This window comes from Muscardinus avellanarius (genome assembly GCF_963383645.1).
Source record: "Muscardinus avellanarius genome assembly, chromosome: 20".
NCBI classification, from domain to species: Eukaryota; Metazoa; Chordata; class Mammalia; order Rodentia; family Gliridae; genus Muscardinus; species Muscardinus avellanarius.
Genome location: NC_137806.1, coordinates 1,192,925 through 1,214,950, shown reverse-complemented (window position 1 = coordinate 1,214,950; position 22,026 = coordinate 1,192,925). Strand labels below are relative to the sequence as shown.

Genomic DNA, 22,026 nt, shown 5'->3' with positions numbered 1-22,026 from the left:
ATTAGTCAGTCACAAAAAATAAGAAATCTATGTTTACCCTAATATGCGAAAGCTAGGGAGAAATGAGTAACAAGAGGAACTCTAGATGAAGCAGGAGACTCTATAGATGAGCAAATTAAGACGACATAACTGAGGGGATGGGAGGGGGGGAGGGAAACTCTCTAAAGCACAGGATGTACTTAAACATATCAATGGCTAAGCCAAGCATGGGAAGGAGGGAGGGGGAGGGAATGGAGAGGGAATTGGGTAAGGGCTAATTGGGTGATGTGAGCATGTATGTCTCCACCATCTTCTATCCCATCAAGATGTTTGACTACAATGCACCAATAAATTTTTTAAATAAAATAAAATTTAATTCAACACATATTTTAATGCCTATCATGATATTTCAAAGCTACTGATATGTTCACAAAATCAAATCTTGCTCCAAGATACATTGCACAAGATAATCATTTGTTAAACAAGCAGCTCAAACAGGGTATGGTGGTGCATTCCTGTAATTCCAGTACTTCAGAAGCTGAAACAGGAGGATTGCAGGTTTGAGGCTAACCTCAGCAACTCAATAGGCTTGCATCAACTTAGGGAGATCTTGCTTCAAAGTGAAAAGTAAATAGGGCAGGGTAATCGCTCAGAGGTAAAATACCCTGAGTTCACTCTCCAGTACCAAAAGAAAACACAAAACAAAATCAAAAGAGACAAAAGAAACTCAGTTCAATCGTTAGCACACAGCAGGCATTTGACAAACTATTTCATTTTCCCTTCCTTTCTATGCCTTATTTTAACAATCATCACTCAGTAATATGTTACTTTATAAGAAAAACAGACTGTAACACATACAGTATAATGCCAAACATTAACTTCTAGAAAGTAAAGGCGTAAAAACCTATTAGGTCTTTTTGTTGTGGTGGTTTTTGTTGGTTTTTTTTTTTTGTTTTTTGTTTTTTTTTTTTGGTGGTACAGGGGATGGAACCCTTCTACCTCCGGCACTCCCAGACCTATTTTATATTTGATTTTAAAAGAGGGTCTCTTAACCCAGTGCGGCTGGCTTCGAACCTGCGCAATCCTCCTGTCTCCATCTCCCAAGCGTGGGGATTACAAGCATGCGCCGCCATGTCCAGCAAGGGGATGTTTTATAAGGAACAATTATTAGATGGCACAACAACAGTCTTATGAAAAATGAGTATATGTTTTAACAACTAACTTTTAAGAACATTTAATGAAGACATGATTACCAGCTGGACTCCAAATTTTACTTGAGATTAAATGTCACACAGCCAAATACAGACTTGGCCTTTTAGGTAGGCATACCTGTACAGGGCAGGAAAGTAAACTTTTTATTAGGACACAAAAGCTACGTGTGCCTCAGTAGCCACAAACATGAAAAGCCCTGAGAAACACAATATAATTTTAATAACAGAACTTTCAATTGCACAGAGTAACATTATCAATACTTCATTAGCATAATTGATTGTGATGCCTGTTAAATACCACAGATCTGAACTTTATAAACAGGTGTGCACACAACTAGACTAGATAGCCAACTAAACTTTTCCTTTTATACAGAATCTTTTGTACACGCCTTCATTACCTGTATAAAGTGTCGCCACTTTCCCAAATATCAGGCACATTCACATTAAAATATTAGATACAAAATGCTTTCTAAACTCAATTACAGTTTTGAGCACTATAAATTTACTCCTAGAAATTCAAATATAATGCGCATTATGTAAAATAGTTTCCTATTTAGGAATATTGGAAATGATTTATTTGGTATATAGGCTTTCTTAGTAAAAAGGAAATTACCATGAAAGAATGTAAAATAAATTATTTATAGCATATGCTTTTAAGTTACATATATTATAAATACCTGCAGAATTAACAGACGAAGATAAAGATGTGTTATTACAAAGATACTCTCAGCCCTTCCTTGAAGACATTTACAGATTTATGAGCAACTCCAGAAAACTAAACACATAATGGAAGTATTTTCAAAAGTGTCTGATTCGGGTCACATGGGACTCACAGGAGGGACACGCGAATGTGTGATAAAGGGATGTGCACCTTCACCTTAATCTGTGCACCCAGCAAACTGCTCCCTTTGACCATACAGACACTTGATGGAAAGACACAGTCTTAGGCAACCTTAATATTTTATATTTTTCACAACTTCAAGACATCATTTCCAGAGCAAAGATTAAAAAAAAAAAAAAGAATAACAAGGAAAATTAAAACAGTGCATCGGCCGCTTGTTTCTTGAGGAACGGTACCACTAAAACTGTCAACATTTACCAGGTTGATACCGTTCCAGATAGTGTGTTAAGAGCATCCTTTATGGTTGATCCTCTCGACCCCATTAAAGCAGTACTAACATCATGTTCCTCTTTCACCCACAGCGCCCAAGAAACTTGCCTTAACCGCTAATGCTAGCAGGCAAGCTGTTAAAGCTATAAGCGGAACTTCTCTTACAGTGTGGGGAAAAGACCACGAAACACGGCAGGGACATGAGCCTGGACAGTCTGCTGGACAGTGGTCAACAGGCAAGGTCACCTGTCCATTCTCAAGCTACTTGTTACCGCGGATGATTGAAGAGATTGGTTGTAGAAATCATTACTCTGCAGGCACGAGCCACTCGCAAGTCTTCCTTGTCAAATGGGGAGCCCAACTCTGCATATGCAAGTGTCCCAATGGAATGACGGCAAATTAGATGATCCGGACGTAATTACTCTCAGGATATTCATGATGCCGTACCAGATAAGACACTCCCCCAACTCTTTTTGGTGGTGGTACTGGGGAATTGAACCCAGGCACATTCTACCTCTGAGCTACTCTCCCAGCCCTATTTTGTAACAGGGTCTCACTAAGTTGTGGAGGGCCTCGCCAAGATGCTGAGACCGTCCCAGAACCTGCAATCCTCCTGTTTCAGCCTGCCAAGTACTAGGATTTTAGGCGTGCAACACCATGCCTGGCTACACTTCCTATTATAAGTTGAACTTTTTATTTCAAGTGGGGCTTATACTTGATTATTTTATAATGGCATCAAATTCCACAAGTGAAATACTTTTATACTTTGAAATCAACATCTCCCATTTATGGCTTCTGTATTATAAAACTTTATCTAGATATTACTGGTATACCTTGACTTCGTTACACTAAACCATACTCAGACACTACTAGCAAACAGGAACTAAGCTTTAAACTCGGTCAATTGTTTTTCATGAAAACAATTGAATAAAAGCCACTTGCAGCAATGAACAAAAGAATGTGATTCCAGTTTGGAAATAGCTCGGTGGTGAGGACTTGCCCAACATGCCCAGAGCACTGGATTTGATACCCTGCACTGGAAAAAATTGTATATGTATATGTATTTAAAAATATGTTATTGAAATCATATACATATATTTCATGTTTGAAGCTAACCTTAAAACTATGGTTGTCAAATTTTAAAAAATAATAATAATTTAAAAGCCAGTCGTGTTGGCACACGCTTGTAATCCCACCATTTAGGAGGCTGAGACCGGAGGATCGTGGTTCATAGACAGCCTCAGCTATTTAGTGAGGCCCTCTGCAACTCAGTGAGACCCTGTTTCAAAATAAAGACCAAAAAATAGGGCAGGGGGTGTACCTTGGAGGTGGAATGCCCCTGGGTTCCATCCCCAGACCCACACACACAAAAAAAATTTAAATCATTCAATAGCTTCAGGTTTATTTCTTAAAATTTAATCCATGCACTGCTTTTTATATAAATGATAAAAATCTCTTTCTTGAGCTAGCTTTCAGGTAAAACATGTTCCCATTTCTTAAAAAGTTTTACTAAAGAAATGTTTCCAGAAAAAATACAGTATACATAACTAAAATTGCTAACATTTTCTAGAGATTCATTGGAACAAACTTCTAATATAACTTTGCTCAAATTTAGCACCATACATATAAATGTGGTATGCTAGAGTTATTAAAATTTTTTTCTCTACAATTTATTCCTTATTTTTTTACATAGCACAACAACATATGGCCTAGAAAATAATTATTACAAATGTGAATGTATGCATAACAAGGAAGTATGAGTGTTTGATACTTTCTTTTTAAAATGGAGATGTTTCAAAGGTGGAAAAAGCCCTGAATCTGGTCAAGTAATTGAAGTAAATATAAGAGAGAGTCACAAGTATGTTTTTACAAAGCCCCAGTATGGGTGTGATTGTCCCCAGGACAATGATTAAACTAAGTCTCACGAAAATGAAGGGTAAATCCTGCATCAGGATACCCAGAGAATTCAGAAGAGGGTTTCTGGGCGTGAGTATGATTCGAAGGATGGAAATGTAGCTGAAGATGTAGACCGGGTACAGCCATCGCGACTCGTACACGGCCTGATGGCCAGCCACACGCACCATTTCCACAGTGTCGGACCACAGCAGAAAGCTCCACAGGAAGACCTCTGCCCGGACGTCTCTCCGGGACATCACTCTCAGGACAGAGGAGTCAAAGGAGGGTTCCTGAGGCCCCACCAGGACAGGAACCTGCCTCTGCGCCGCAGCTCCCGGGGGCCGCAACGTCCCGGTGGGCTTGGGCCCCTGCGGCAGGGCGGCGTTGTCTCCACTCGGTCTCACTTGCTCCGTCACCGTTTTTATTTGTTGCAAATAGGGTGTATGGATGTGACTATCTTCGTTACCTGCAATAAATTAGTTTATTTACATTTAATTAATTAACTCATTTAATATACTAGGGATTACTCGGGGGCACTGTACCTCTGAGCTACACTTTTTGTTTTTGTTCTGAAACTGAGTCTCCTTAGTTTGTTGAGAGTCTTACTAAGGCTGTCCTTGAGCCTGCATTCTTCCTGTCTCAGCCTCCCAAGTACTAGGGTTACAGGTGTACAGCACCACATGGCACTTTTAAAGTTCTATACTTTTATTGCTGTCTTGTACTTATACATCATAATGAGGTTCCGTGTGATAGGAACATACGTGCCCACAGAATCTCATGCGTTTTCTCTCCTCGCCCCACCCCAGTCCCTGAAATTAGTACTGACAACTTCACATCTGTATCACAATTGAACTGTTCCCTTCGTAAAGTCTCCTTTTTCTCCTCCTCACCTCGCTCCCCAAACCTGCTTCTACTATTCTGTCGGTCTCTTTCCTCATTTATCTGAAGTCTCTTTTGTTTCAAAAATTTTCTCCAGCTTCTACATGTCAGAGAAAACATGTGACACTTTGCTTTCTGAGATTAGCTAAGTCAAGGAGCGATATTTATATTCTACTTTTTAAAATTAAAAATAATTAGCCAGGCATGGTGGCCAGGCGGGTAATCTCAGTCCTTGGGAGGCTGAGGCAAGAAGGATCACAGGTTTGTGGCCAGCCTTAGCAATTTAGTGAGGTCCTCCATCTATTTCAAAATTTAAAAAATAATAAAACAGGGCTGGAGGTGTAACTGAGAGGAATCCTACCTCTGAGTTCAATTCCCAGTATCACACATAAATTTTTTTTTAATTTAAATTTTGTTAAAATTTAAAATTTAAGCCGGGCGTGGTGGCACACGCTTACTGTAATCCCCGTGTTTGGGAGGCAGAGACAGGAGGATCGCGCAGGTTCAAAGCCAGCCTCGCTGGCTTAAGATACCCTGTTTCCAAATAAAAATATAAAAAATAGGTCTCTGGGAATGTAGCCTGGAGGTAGAAGGGTTTCCAGGAACCCCAGTACCACCAAGGAAAAAAAAGGAGCATTCTCAGTATTCCCTTACTTGAGGCCTATTTTCACATAGAAGATAACAGTAGGGTGGCATGCTGAAGAAATATGAAGGTGTGAAGGTCCTTGAGATCTTGGACTTTTCATAGCTAGACTCCTACATCATTTTTTTACTATTTTATAATAATAACTGTTTTGGCTACTTAGCTAAGCATTATTACATATATAGGGTTTGCTCAGATATATGATAGAACGCCCCTGGGTTCAATCCCCAGTATTGTACACACACAATAAAAACACACAATTAGTATGAGCAGAGCTGGAATTCACACCTGGATGTATTTGACGCCGGTTGACAAACTCTTAAACTTTACAGCTGCTATCATCTGTCTAGAGGTAAGCTGGCATGTGCTAATAACAAAATACATGAATATCATAAAGTAACTCCAAGGGTTCACCAGCTCAACCTTGTCATGTTCAAGATGAAACAGGCTGACCAGAGTCACCGTAGCCTAGTTCTTTTGGCCGAGAGCTTGATACTAACGGAGTCGATTTGCTCACCAAAAAATCTTAGTGAAGAGTGGCACGTGGGTTCCAGATTTTGAAGCTATTCCTTTTCTAAAGATTTTGTTTTGTGTGGTACTAGGGATTGGAAGCAGGGGCATTCTACCTCTGAGTTACACTCCTGGCCCTATTTTAGTTTTTATTTTGAAACAGGGTCTTGTTGAGGGCCTCATTAATTTGCTGAGGCAGACCTCAAGCCTGCAATCCTCCCAAGTTCTGCGATTACAGGCATGCGCCACCATGCCTGGCTCAGATAGGTTTTAGAAGTGGTCATGGGATTAGTTAGTCTAAAGCACATGTTTGTGCCCATGAGGCGGTACCTAGTCAACAACACATCAGTCATCTAAACAAAGAGGACAGGTAACTTATTGCCATCACTGTGTGTGTGTGTGTGTGTGTGTGTGTGTGTGTGTGTGTGTGTGTGTCTACATCACTGTGTAGACATCGGAGGTGTCGGTGTCCAGGTTGGGATTATTAAAGGAACCAACAATTCTTTCTACAAATGGTACTGATGGCATTATTTTTGTTGTTGTTGTTTGTGGTGCTGGGCTAGAATTCAGTCTTGTGCATGGTAGACCAGCATTATTCCACTGGGCTATATACCCAACCAATGGCATTGTTTATAAATGAAAGGTATAAACCAGGTGGCACATGCCTGAAATCTCAATACCTGGGAGGCTGAGACAGGAGGGTCGCAGGTTCACAGCCAGCCTCAGCAATTCAGCAAGACCCTCTGCAACTTACTGAGACACTACTAAAAGAAAAATGTATATCACATTTATTTCAAATGCTTATTTCTTTAAACACATTTTTGTTCCATTGGGCCTTGGCAAAGTTTATTCAGTGAACTTGCTGACCTGCCAAGTTACCTGATAAGACAACTTAAAGGTCATCCATTAAACTGAATAGCTCTAAAGGTCAGAGACAGAAAGTCAATAAAAATGTGTTGAACTATATTGAGCTGAAAATGAAAACGTTCTAAAATAATAACTTATGACTAAGGACCAATAAAATGCTTTTGTTATTATAAATAAGAGTATATTTTAGCTGGGCATGGTGGCACATGCCTGCAATCCCAGTAGTTGGGAGGCGAGACAGGAAGACCATCAGTTCAAGGACATTTCAGCTCGTAGTGAGATTCTCAGTAACCTAGAGAGGCCAAAGCCAGAAATCAAATTGGGTTCAAGTATAGCGCAAAGGTAGGATGCCCCAGGGTTCAACCTCCAGTACTACAAAAATAAAGGTATATGTTTAAGAAAACAATAAACCTTAAATGTTTTTCATTACAATTGCCTAATTATTTTAAAATTATAAGCCTGAATTTATTTATTTATTCATTTATTTATTTATTCATTTATTTTGCACTACTGGAGATAGAATCCAAGGGCATTGTATCTCCAAGCTATGCCCCAGCCACATGTTTTAGTCTTTTTTATTTTTATTTATTTATTTATTTATGTATGTATTTATTTGTGTGTGTGTGTGTGTGTGTGTGTGTGTGTGTGTGTGTGTGTGTTACTAGGGATGGAACCCAGGAGCATTCTACCTCTGAGCTACACCTCCAGCCCTATTTTTTATTCTTTTTTTTTTTTTTTTTTTTTGGTGGTACTGGGGTTCCTGGAAGCCCTTCTACCTCCAGGATACACTCCCACGGGCTATACTCCCAGACCTATTTTTTAACATTTTTCTGTGGAAACAGAGTCTCTTAAGCCAGCGAGGCTGGCTCCGAACCAGCGCGATCCTCCTGTCTCCACCTCCCAAGCACGGGGATTACAAGTATGCGCCACCACACCCAGCTTATTCTTTATTTTTTAAACAGGGTTTCACTGAGTTGCAAAGGGCCTCACTAAATAGCTGAAGCTGGCTAAGAACCGCGATCCTCCTTGTCTCAGCCTCCCAAATGCTGGGATTACAAGTGTGGGCCACCACGCCAGGCTTTGAATTTATTTTTTATAAACGAAAAATATTATCCAAATTCTTCTCTTTAGTACTGGAGATAGATCGCAGGGGCATTCTACCCATGAGCTACACCTGCAACTTTTTTAATTTTTTATTTTAGTGAAACAGTGTCTCGCTAATCTGTTGCCCTTGAAGCTGCAATCCTCATTTCTCAGCTTCCCAAGTACTGGGGTATAAGTGTGCACCACCATACAAAAAATACCCAAGTAAGCAATATAATTATATATTAATTATTATTTTGAGACTCATGAAATCCTCTCTCTTAAACTCGCATCTCCCATTTAAATTTAAAAACATTAGAATGGAAAGCATGTTACACAGAACATGTTCTAGAGAACTCTCCACCTTTCTTAGACAAGGCTCGCGTCCTTTCATGAACCACAAACGCAGAGTGCAGGATTTTGAAAGGTGAGTGCAAACTCGCACTATTTCAAGGACAGGAAGTGGGCGGCACCTCAGAAAGCCACAGTCTCCTAAGAAACGCCACAGTCTCGTTTCCCAGCCCATCAGTGAGAGTCCCGAGACAATGAGCTGCGGGTGTGAACAAGGGATTTATAACTAGAGCCTGGTTCTGATGAGATACTAGACTCCAACCCACGTGTGTTTGGAGAAGTCAAAATTGGAAATTTATGCCTGCTCAACGCAACATAGACTGCTTTAGATTTAGGAGTACAGAGACTCTGCTGGAAGCCAGGATAAAGCCAGTGTGTGTGTGCGTGTGTGTGTGTGCGCGCGCGCGTGTGTGCGTGCGTGCATGTGCGTGTGTGTGTACTACATCAAGTAAAAATGGCAGCCACTCTATAGCTCCCCATGCTCGATATCAATTGCTGAAACAACTTTCTGTTTTCACTGTGCTACCTAAATAATTAAGAAAATGCTATTTCAATAAAAGACAAATTTTATGTAGGGAATCCTGTTTTTCTTTACCATTTACTTTTATTGATTTATTTCTACTTCTAACTTGTTCCCCGAAAGTTTGTGAAGGCTTACAGGGAATAAATATTGCACAACATAACCCACTGGGGAGGCATTTCCTACGCCCTGTGCGTCTGACCTCTTGCCTTTAAAGAGGCAGTGAGGGAAGGAAAGAAAAGGGAACCACAAGCCAGGGCCATCAAATACGCCAGGCGTGGAGCACACATCTCAATCCCAGTACCTGGGGCTGAGACAGGCAGGTCGTGTGCTCACGGACAGCCCCGGATACTTAGCCAGGCCCTGTTTCAAAATAAAAAATGAAACAGGGCTAGGGGTACATCCCAGAGTTAGAATGGTAGAAACACACACACACACACACACACACACACACACACACACACACACACAATCAAGAAAGGAAGGGAGGAAAAAGAGAGGGACAAAATGTAGCAGCTGGACCTCGGTGTGAGCAGGTTTACCACGCTGCACCAAGTGAGACCAGAACCAGCAAACGATGGAGCAGACAGGGTGGAAACAGTCCCTCCTTCAAACTCTGACTCGACTCCACTCAAACACGACATATGAAAAGCCGATGGTGGGAAGGCTTTAAAAGAAAACACAGTTATCATTCGGGCTGGTCTTAACATGCCCGTGGGGACCAGAGTCCGAAAGGCTCAAGTCCTCTCTATAAACGGCACAGGACTTGCATGTAACCTACGCATGTCCTCCTGGATATTTTGAATCACTTCTAGATTACTTTGTAATGCCTAAGACGAGTAAAAGCTATAAGGTGTACTGTATTGCGAAGTGAATGATAACAAGGAGAAAGTCCACATACACTGTACAGATACAATCACTTTCCAAATACTGTTAGTTTCCCATTTTAATGACATGCAGACAGAGGCACAGAGAGGTTGACCTGTTTCCAAGGTAACACAGCTAGCAAGTTGAAAACCCTGAAGTTCACCACTATACCACACAGTCTCTGGTAAAGACTGCTTAAAGACAGCCTTCTGTGCCAAGATAAAAGTTTGAGACTTCATTCTAACTTCAGGGGGAAAAAAGCCTTTGATGAGATCTGAGCAAGAGAAAGACCCGCTTAGAGCAGCGTGGAAGTCAAGAGGCACAGAATGAGGTCAGCAAAGAGGCGGGGCATTGCAGAGGGTGCTTAATCAATTCTCGGCAATTACAGCCAGACGAGTGCCCAGGAAAAAAATGTGTGACAAATCATGATGAAAAGTCTCCAGATTTTATCGTTATTGATGGGAAAATGTTCTAAAGAAATCTAAAACTAATGATTCAGGCATAAGACTGAGAAGAAAATTTAGGGAAGGAAACTAACAGTTCTGTTAATTTTTTTTTAAGTATACTAAACACTTTTAGCCATAATACTCTTCAAAACCAAGAGGGATGGATGTAACCCATTAGAATATATTCTAAGAAGCTGCATGTGCTGGCTCACACCTGTAGTCCCAGTGCGTGGGAGCTGAGACAGGAGGATCACAGGTTAGAGGGCAGTCTCAGGAAGTACTGAGACATTCCTCAACCTTGGAAGACCCTATTTCCAAATAAGAAATGAAGTTGGGCTGGGGGTGTGGCTCCAAAGTAGAATACTAGCTGGGCATGCTGGTGCATGCTTGTAATCCCAGCATTTGGGAGGCTGAGACAGGAGGATCGGAGTTCGAGGACAGCCTCAGCTACTATTTATTGAGGCTCTCTGCAACTCAGTGAGACCTTGTTTCAAAATAGCAAACAAAAAATAGGGCTGGGGGTGTAGCTCAGAGGTAGACTGCCCCTGGGTTTCATCCCCCATACCTAAAAAAAAAAAAAAAAAAAAAAAGTATTATGCTTCTGGGTTCAATCCCCACTACAACTACAAAAAAAGAAAATACACTCCAAGGTAAATTTTAAATATCATTATTGAGGTAGGGAAGAAAGTAATATTTCCAATTAATAAATGATGAACCCAGTGTGCAGGTATCACAGGGTGCATGCCTGTTATCCCAGTACTTGGGGGGCTATGACAGGATGATCACAGGTTCAAGGCCAGCTTCAGCAACTTAGTAAGGCTCCCAGCAACCTACTGAGATCCTGTTTCAAAACAAAAATTTAAAAGAGCTGGGGGCGTAGCTCAAGGGTAGAATGCCCTGGGCTCAATCTCTAGTACCCAAAAAGAAAGAATAGTCATATATGTGTTATATGAATGAAAACTAGCAAAATCTAGACAATTTACTGCTTTAAATGAATTAAAATAGAATAGAAATAACAAAAAGTATAGTGAATAGAAAGATAGATTGCAGTTGGTTAAGCTTTGGCTACAGTTACACCGTTACCCAGTATCCCATTATCTGGGGCGGTCCCCAGATTTTGAGAAATTGTGTCACACTACAGTGTCTTAACAAGATCATGAGTTGGTTACTCACGTTTGCTTGGTTACATTCAAAGAAATCTATTACGCCTCAGACATATGGTGTGTGTGGGTGCAGCCAGCTTACAGAAGCCAGCCAGCAAGAGTCACACTGTACACTGCTCAGTCCCACGATCAGTCTCCAGCAAGAGCACCTGGCAGCTTAAAATGGTCACCACAGCAGGACGATTTACACCATGGAAATGGGCAGCACCACAGTGCAGGGCTCCCCACTCATGGCTCTGCCCGCAGGAAGAAGCTGATTAAACGCTGCCCAGCATAGGATTGCAGTGCTCAGACTTGTGAGCTTTCGATGATGAAGATATAATACTACGATATAAAATAATGCACAATGATGAGTTATATAGACACTCCTGGGCACGCATTGCTAGCCATGAAATCGTTTTGGCAACTCTTACAAAAGGTGCTGGACTGTTATTTAAAATGTAAAAGTCTTCGCATCCAGTTTCAGTTCTCTGCCATATGTTGCACACAGCTCAAAACAAATCATTGTGACATTTCTGGATGTTATTAGCAGTTGAAGAGAATTTGTTTGTCTGAGGACAAAATTGGAAGACTAGAATCTAAAGACTGTTTCCCCTCTACTAGGATTTGGTAGATTCATCTAACACAGACAAGAACTGCTAAAAGGCGATAATATAATCCATGTTAAACTAGTGTGTGTGTGTGTGTGTGTGTGTGTGTGTGTGTGTGTGTGTTACTGAAGATTGAACCCAGGGGCGTTCTACCTCTGAGCTATTCGCCCAGCCCTATTTGATTTTATTTTTTAAATAGGGTCTTGTTAAGTTGCTGAGAGTTTCAGTAAGTTACTAAGGCTGGTCTCAAATCTGTGATCCTCCTGTCTCAGCCTCCCAAATACTGAGATTACAAAAACTATTCTATTTTTAAATCCTGAAAAAAACTTTTTAATCTAACCTTCCTAATCTTTAGCTTTTCATTCAGGGTAATTTGTCCCTCTTCCATAGTCAATGTTAGTATTTAAGACCAGAGTATGACTTAATTTACTATATATAGAAGTAGAGAATCATATTACATATTTATATGATACATATTTCTAGATGTTTGACCAGAAATATATAACATATAAAATAATCCATGCTAAATACTTTATATTCTCTTATCTTCTTAGTTATCCTATTTATTTAATTATATATATAAATAATATATTGAATTAATATTTATATGTTTTTTTTTTAAATTTTATTTTATTGGTGTACTGTATTCATACATCATAGTGGGATACAAACTTTTGTAGACATACATGCACACATCGCCCAGTCAGCCCCCACCCGATCCCCACCCCATTCTCTCCCCATCCCTCCTTCCCATGCTTGGCTTAGTGGTTGACATCTAGTATTATAGCAATTTATCCAAAATTAAAAATGATAATCTCACATAACAGTTTCATTTGTCTGATACCAAGTGTTTGATGATTTAAAGATAGCATTTCAATATTTCTTTTTGCTTTCTTTCTTACCAGAGAATATTTTTTTCTTTTTTTTAGGTGAAACTATCATATATTTATATATTTATTTTTCAGAAAAAAATCTATCCTAATATGGAATATGAATTCTAGATACCCAAAACGATCTTGAAAAAGAACAAAGCTAGCAGATATATATTTTCTGATTTCAAACCATATAAAGCTACAATAATTGAAACAGTGTAGTACTGTTCTAAAGGCAGATATATAGACCATTGGAGTTAAATACAAGCCTAGAGCTAAATTCTTCCCTATATTGTCAAGTTATTTTTGACAAGGTTTCCACGAACATTTGGTGGTGGAAATAATAATCTTTTAACTAAATATTGTTGAAAAATAATAATTACATGGAAAAGAATAAAATTGGACCTTTACCTAATCCCATATACAAGTATTAACTCAAAATAGATAAAAGACCTAAATATAAATCTTAAGACTATAAACTTTTAGGAGAAAATCTGGGTCATAAAACCTCACAACATTGAAATTGGCAGTGATTTCTTGGATATGATTTCAATGGCACAGGCAACAGAAGAATATACAAACTCCCTAAAAAATAAAAGAAAATATTGTATATCCAAAGACAATGTAAACAGAGTTAAAAGTTACTAATAGAATTGGATAAAATATTTCCAAATGCTATATCTGAAGGTATATTAATATTCCACCTAGAAATCCTAAAAATTAACAACAATAAAGGCAAACAATACAACTTAGAGATAGGTAAAAGACTAACATAAATAATGAATCTCCACAGATAACCAATCTTAGTTGTCTGTTGGATGGAAACTCTTGTTTCTCTGGTTCTGGTGAGTGTTACCTATTTCTTCTTTGTAGTTAATCTCTTTGAGTATTTTCTCTAGCGCTGGTTTTGAAGACATAAATTCCTTCAGTTTCTGTTTGTCATGGAAGCTTCTTATTTCTCCATCTAATTTGATAGAAAGTTTTGCTGGATAGGAAATTTTTGGCTGGAAGTTGTTTTCTTTCAGAGTTTGGAATATGTTACTCCAAGCCCTTCTGGCTCTCATGACTTGGTTTGGGAAGTCTGGAGTGATTCTAATTGGTTTGCCTCTGAATGTCACTTGGCCCTTTGTTTTTGTTGCCTTTAAGATTCTCTGCTTGGCTTCCACATTGGTCATTTTGACAATTATATGGCGTGGGGATCCTCTTCTCCGATCCTGTCTAAAGGGAGTTCTATAAGTTTCCTGGATCTGTGTATCAACCTGTTGCTCTATATTTGGAAAATTTTCTGCTATTACTTCCTTGAAGAGATTGTTGATCCCTTTGGTATCACTTTCTTTTTCCTCCTCTATTCCAATTATTCTTAGGTTAGCTCTGTTAAGATGGGCCCATATTTCTTCAATGTCAGATTCCTGCTGTTGGATATTTTTTTCTAGATTAGAAACTATGCATTCATTTTTGGATTGCTCATCTTCTAAGAGCGAGATTCTGTTCTCCATGTGGTCTAATCGGTTGTTTGTGCTTTGAATTGAGGCCTTTACTTCATTAATTGCATCCTTTATCTCTTTTTGCCTCTCTCTGAGTTCTTTTCGAAGCACCTCTATTATTTCTACAGTTATTTTCCTGATTTGATCTTCTAGAAATCTCTGATTTTCTGTTTTATCGGGTTCTGATGTTGTGGGGTTGTGCACATTCATTACTCCAGTGTTATTCCTCTTTCCCATGATTTCGGAGGTTTGTGCCTTCTCTGGGTTCTTCCCTTGGGTCACTATGGCTTCACTTAAGGTGCTCTGGATCTCGAGTCTGTATTATCTCAGACCCCACTACTCCTTTACTGGGTTGTATCACAGAGTCTCCGACCCAGGGAGTCGATAGAGGCTGCTTTAAACTATGGGGGGTGCCAGGTTGCACGTTCTCCTATGGTGTGATATCTCTGCCACCACCACTCCCTCACTGGGTCAAGTCCCAGGAGGTCCAATACTGCGATTTCTCCTCTGTGGCCCGCAATTTGACTCACTGTTCTTGAGTACACAGATGTAGCTGTACTGGACTCGGTGAATTCACTGCTGCTGCCGCCGCCGGTGGCATTATGGCGCCTCTGCCACGCCCTCGGCCATGAGGCTGGCGTATTTTTTCTTCTCTGGTTTTGATTTCCACTCTGAATCCCTGCAGCGTGTGCTGAGCTCAGCCACTGGGAGCTTTAAATGCTGTCTGCGCCGAAAGATCCCGCCTGGCTGTTCCGCAGCGGCTCACCTGGCTTGCTGTAGCCCTCCGTTGAGTTCACCGCTGCCGCCGGCAGTATGGCGCTGCTGCCGCGTCCTTGGGCTCGTGTGTCTCCTCTGTGGCCCTGAGCTCTATTCTCAGTCCGCTTTCTCTCTGGAGCCTGGTGGTTTTTTTTGTTTTTCTGGTGATGGTGTTTTCTGGCTATGAAAGGCGCTCTTTTTGTGGTAATGAAGATTGGTTGTTAGCGGGACTCTTAAGCCCCGCTTTTCTCGGTCGCCATCTTCCCGGAAGTCCTATTTATATGTTTTTAAACAATAATATATGGGGCATATTGGGGATTAAACCCAGGAGCATTCCACCTCTGAGTTACATCCCAGCCCTATTTTATTTTTTATTTTGAAACAATCTCACTAAGTTGCAGAAGGCCATGTTGTTAAGGGTGACCTTGAACTACCGAACCTACTGTCTCAGCCTCCCAAGTACTAGGCTTGCAGCATCATGCCCTGCTAGGTATTAAAGAGATTTAAAAAAAAAAAAAATAATAGTAAAGTAAAATGTTATAAGAATATAGTTATCCCATTGCCAGATATAAACAATTCTAGACTTTAAAATGGTTTGAAAGGCCTCTCCTGGTATTTCTTGTATTATTACAAATAGAAGTAAGTGCTCAGAAGAGACCAGGGCTAGAAATTCCCATGTCTGGACCCAGCCAGTGACCAGAGTTGATAGCTCAGACTGTCTGCCTTCAGAACACCTGTCTCAGCTCCAATTACACACACTTCTGAGTGCAGGGGGGGCAGGGGTGCTGGGGATAAAATCTAGGGCATCCTAGCTCTGAGCTACAACCCCAGCTCTATTTTTTTTTTAATTTTGAAACAGAGTCTCACTAAGTTGCAGAGGGCCTCACTAAGTTGCAGACAGCCTTGCTAAGTTGCTGAGACTGGCTGCAAACCCGCGATTCCCCCTCACAGCCTGGCTGTGGGCACAGTGTAGTAACATCTTGTGCCTCCTAGACCAGGCGCTTTATAAAAAGTGACCTCTGTGTGTTTTAACTCGCTTTTTTATGCCTAGCAGGTAGAAGAGTGTCTGGTATTGGCATAGCATAGATCTACCATATTATTTGAATAAGAGATGGGATGAATTTCTTTTCTGGAAGTGATGAGTATCCTTGGAGAAAGACCTGGACTGGGCCAGCGAGCCAAAGCACAGAAGCTCGGCCCTATGGTACCCCTTCTCCCGAGGACAGGGAGAAGGACTTTAGAGCCCTGCACTGGGCCTGCCACTCAGAAGCCCTGCTCCATCTCAGATTGCTGCCCTCTGGCCCCAGTCCTAGAGGGAGCCCTTTCCGCAAAGCCATAAGGACTGATTCAGCCAGCAAGTCCTGGAAGACGTTGGGAGACACTGGCAGCAAAGCCTGGGACCTGCGGGGCTGGAGGGCAAGAGAAAATGTAAAGATGGGCAGGGTGAGATTCCAGGACGACTACATTTGTGAGTGCAGAGGAAGCAGCCCTGACCCCCCCCACCCCCACACACACAACAGCCCATGTGCACACCCAGAAAGAGGGAACAGGGTGTCCTAAATAGCACTGGAAGCCGAGCATGGGAAAAACCAAGTTCTTATAGGAAGGCCCCACTCCTGCCACACACACTAGTCAGTGGACCAGCTCTCTCCGGTACAAGGCACGAAGGTTCAGATATTGTGAATGGTTTTCTTGGTTGATAACGATGCAAAAAATAAGGGTTGATATTCTAAAGAAATGCATTCTGGATCAGGTGTGGTGACACACATCTGTAATCCCAGAACTTGGGAGGCTGAGGCTAGAGGATTGCAGGTTCAAGGCCAGCCTTTAGCAACTTAGTAAGGCCCTCAGCAATTTAGTGAGGTCCTAAATAGCAAACTAGTGAGGCCCTCAGAAATTTAGGAAGGTCCTAAATAGAAAATATAATAGAGCTGGGAGTATATCTTGGAGAAAGAATAGACCCTGAGGGCTCAATCTCCAGGGCCAAAAAATAAATAAATAATAATAATTATTATTTATTTTAAATCATTTATTACTATAGCCAGGGGTGTAGCTTGAAGACAGAATGTCCCTGGGTTCTATAGAATGCCTCAGCATGGCCATCAGCAACGAATGAACATTTATTACTTATGTTCCTTTATTCCAATCAATCTCCCTGAAATATTTATTTCAAAAATATCCTGCGAGCTGTGTGTGGTGATGCACACTTGTCATCCTAGTACTTAGGAGACTGACACAGAAGGATTGTAGGTTCGTGGACAGCCTCAGCTACTTAGTGAGGCCCTCAGCAACTGAGTGAGACCCTGCTTCAAAATAAAGAATAAACAATCGGGCTGGGGGTGTAGCTTGGGGGTAAAACGCTTCTGGGTTCCATCCCCAGCACCACAAAAAATAAACAAACAAAAACAATAGGACTGGGGTGTAGCTCGGAGGTACAATGCCCCTGGGTTCAATCCCTAGTACTGCAAAAATAGTAAATAATAATGATAATGATCAGTTAGTAAAATACTCCAACTCTCACATGTCTCATTTGACACGCTAAGATTGCCCACAACTGTCTCTTGCGTGCTTAACAATTAACAATTTACTAACAAATTGTTACAATCACAGAAGGCTGCCCAGTCGGACGAGGCTGAGCTCCAGCCCGTGACAGCACCTGACGTCCCGTGTCTGTTGGCGCGGGCTCTCCGGGCGTTCCTGGCTCCGTGCACATGGACCCAATCCTCACAGCACTGCTTCATGACAACGTCTAGATCAGGAATTATATTCTTCCCCCACCTACGTCTAGCAAATGGTCACTTATTTCTTGAGAAGAGGAAAAAAAAAATCCTAGAACTGACATACTTTCCTGAAACTTCCTTCTTCTAGAGAGCGGAGGGGGCTCAGGAAGGAAGTGCCCCCCCTCCTTGGCACGGCTCTGGACACTGTGTTCCCCTTACCCATCCCGGAGCACATTGCGAAACGGGCCAGTGTGGAGGCCCGGCTCAGGCGCGCGCTGTTTAATAAGCTAGTTCTTAAAAAGAAGCAAAGAGGAACTCAAAATGCCATGCATCTTCTTTAGCAAAAGTGGTGACCGTCCCCCCTCCTTTTGTTTTTCTTTACATCTTAGTTTCCTTAAAAGTCAGCTCCTGTAGGAATTTTGACTTGGTTTCTCAGCTTTTAACTCGGCGTTCGTCACAGCTCCGATGACTCCTGTCAGCAGAAGCTCTTACCGTCAGCACCAGAACTGCTTACGGAGCTTCTATTTATTTATCTGAGTTGATCTGTTTATTTCTTTTTAATTTTTTATTGGTAGCCGCACATATCACCCATTTAGCCCTTCCCCAGTCCCCACCCCATTCCTCTCTCCTCCCTCCTTCTCATGTTTGGCTTAGTGATTGACTTTGATATATTTGCGAATGAACAGTTTTGAAATAAACTTGAAAAAAGAAATATGAGTATTTCTTTTTTTCTTTTTTGCGGTACTGGGGATGAAGCCCAGGGGCATTCTACCTCCGAACTATACCCCCAGCCCTAGTTTTGTATTCTTTATTTTGAAACAGGGTCTCACTGAGTTGCAAAGGGCCTCACTAAGTAGTAGCTGAGGCTGTCATTGAACCGCGATCCTCCCATCTCAGCCTCCCAAATGCTGGGATTACAAGTGTGCATGCCTGGCTGAGTGTTTCCTTTTTAATGGCGCTTTTAAAAATGACAGACCCCAGGCTCCTGTGTTCTCTCTCTGTGGGTTAGTAGGGAGTGCTCATGTGTACATACTTTGAAGACTCCTGATTGCTCTGGTAGGTAACTGGAGTTAATAGCATATGTCCTAACAAGCAGCCTTTGATTTATCAAAAATAACTCAAAACCTCAATAGAAACCATCACTACCAAGTGGGAATGATGGTTCACACCTGAAATCCCAGTATTTTGGAGGCTGAGACAGGAGGATCACAAGTTCAAGGCCAGGCCTCAGCAACTTGTGAGACTTTGGCAACTTAGTGAGACCCTGTTTCAAAATAAAAAATAAAAAGGAGTGAAGGTGTAGCTCGAATGTAAAGCATTCCTGGGTTCAATCCTCAGCACTAAAAGGGAAAAAAGGCAAAAGGAAGATAAATAAGGAAACTACGTTCTGATACAAGAAGAAATAATTCAGAAAGGACCCGTTCTGTTTTCTTCTTTCATCTCTGCCCTGCAAACTCCCAAACCTGGGTCTGTCCTGCAGCTCCATCTTTACTGCGGTCGACACCCAGACTTCTGAGTGTCAGTGAAGAGAATCACCACGGCGTCCTGAACGGTGGTGAACCAATGCTGGCTCCTCACACTCCCACCCCTTCCCCACCAGCCTCCAGGCCGCCCAGGGCCTGCAGAAGTGGGACTCCTGCCTAACCCAGCAAGAGGGCAGGATTAAGTGGCGAATGCCCTGCGTTCCTCTTCCCGGTCCCCCTATTACTTTTACAATTATAAAAGTAAAGGAGTTTTAAAATGACTAGTGCCCATTCCCCCACAATACGATTTAATTACCTAGGAGTGCAATCTGGTATAAAAAAATAAAGTCCTTTAGTTGATTCTAATGTATAGCCAAGGATGAGAATCAGTGCTCTTAATTAGATAAATAAATCAGAATCATTAGCCAGGTATGGTAGCACATGCCTGTAATTTGAGTTCTTGGGGAGCTGATACAGGAGGATCATAGGTTCAAGAACAGGTCAGCAATGTAGCAAGACTGTCAGCAACCGAGTGAGCACTTGTTTCAAAACAAAAAATAAAGCCAGGCATACATACTTGTCATCCTGGCATTCGAGAGGCTGAGACATGAGGATCGCTGAGGATCCTTGTTCACAGACAGCCTCAGCTACTTGGGCCCTCCACAACTTAGTGAGACCCTGTTTCAAAGTAAAGAATTAAAAAAAATAAGGCACCTGGGTGTGGTGGCGCACGCTTGTAATCCCCGCGCTTGGGAGGCTGAGACAGGAGGATCACACAGGTTCAAAGCCAGCCTCAGCTACTTAGTGAGGCTCTCAGCAACTTCGTGAGACCCTGTTTCCAAATAAAATATAAAATAGGTCTGGGAGTGTAGCCCAGAAGTAGAAAAGCCTCTGGGTTCCACCCCCAGTGCCACCAAAAAAAAAAAAAATAGGGTAGGGGGTGTAGCTTGTTCCATCCCCAGTACCGAAATAAATAAATAAATAAATAAATAAATAAATAAATAAATAAATAGATAAATAAATAGATAAATAAATAAATAGGGCTTGGGGGCAGGTGCGTAGCTTGGAGGCAGCCCAGGTTCAATACCAAGTACCAGAAAACAAAAAAATTTGAATCATTCAATGAGGTTTCTTTTTAAGTCTATACATGCCCAAGTCCCATCCCTAGTGTTCCTGATTAAATTAATATGGGTAGCTACGCTTAGCATTGATATTTTAAAAACATTCCATTAAGTTTTTTATGTGAGACTATCAGAAAACATGGACAGGCATACGACAGAGGCATGAGTCTAAGTCAAACGAATTAACATACTGATTATCACATCTAATTTACTAGTTGTTTATAAATTAATAAATTTGTACCCTATAAATTATTAAACTTAAAAATGTAATTTTTGAGAAATAATTGATTAATTTTTACTTAGAGTAAGAAATGGATTTATAAACCTAATGCCAAAGATTGAACCAATGAAGGAATGATTGATAGCTTAAAGTCAAGATTAAAAATCTAGAGCCAGGCGTGGCGGTGCATGATTGTAATCTCAGCATTTGGGAGGTTAAAGCAGGAGGATCGTGGTTCATGGACAGCCTCAACTACTTAGAGAGGCCCTTTGCAACTCAGTAAGAATCTGTTTCAATATAAAGAATTTAAAAAATAGGGCTGAGGGTAGAACTCGAAGGTAGAATGGCCCTGGGTTTCATCCCCAGTACCGCCAAAAAAGAAAAGTTTAAAAATCTAGGTGCCACCAGACATGGTGGCACACCTGTATTCCCAGAACTTGGGAGGCTGAGACAGGAGGATCACAGGTTTGAAACCAACTTCAGCAACTTATTGATACTCTCAGGAACCTAGTGAGACCCTATTTTAAAATTTAAAAAAAAAGAGCTGGAATGGTGGCACATGCTTGTAATCCCAGTACTTAAGAGGCTGAGACAGGAGGATCACAGGTTCATGGCCGGCTACTTAGTGAGGCCCTGTGCAACTTAGTAAGACCCTGTTTAAAAATGAAGAATAAAAAATAGGGCTAGTGTGATTTGAAGGTAGAATGCACCTGGGTTCCATCCCCAGTTCCTCAAAAATAAATAAATAAATAAGTAAATAAGTAAATAGGGTTGGAGTAGAAGTCAGAGATAGACTATCATAAATATATAAAGTACAATTGAAAGGCAAATGATAACTGAAATACATGCTCCATCTATAACAAAACCTAACTTCCTTTAACACTGATAAAACTAGCCGGGCGTGGTGGGCACGCTGGTCATCCCAGCATCAGGAGGCGAGACTGCGGGATCGCGGTTCGCGGACAGCCTCAGCTACTTAGTGAGGCTCCTTGCAACTCAGTGAGACCCTGTTTCAAAAAATAAAGAATTAAAAATTAGGGCTGGGAGTATCGCTCAGAGGTAGAATGCCCCTGGGTTCCATCCCCAGTACCGCAAAAAAAAAAAAAAAAAAAAAAAAAAAATATATATATATATATATATATATATATATATATATATATATATATAAACTCATGAATCAGTAGTTTAAAAAAAAGAAAAAAATGAATATACTAAAAGAAAAGCAGATCAAGGATTACATACATGCTGTTTAAAAAAAAAAAAAAAGTTGCCAG

The 22,026-nt window shown here is 41.0% G+C and overlaps 1 protein-coding gene across 1 annotated transcript in view; it reads right to left on the bottom strand.

The window, feature by feature from the left end:
- Positions 1–4,079: 4,079 nt before the first annotated feature.
- The window catches only part of TMEM236 (transmembrane protein 236), a gene marked incomplete at both ends in the record, with an annotated part of 54,790 nt that continues 36,843 nt past the window's right edge, over positions 4,080–22,026 (bottom strand). Inside the window, one exon of the mRNA XM_080717040.1 lies at positions 4,080–4,663. Coding sequence (XP_080573166.1) covers positions 4,080–4,663 — 584 coding nt within the window. The remainder of the gene's footprint in view (positions 4,664–22,026) is intronic.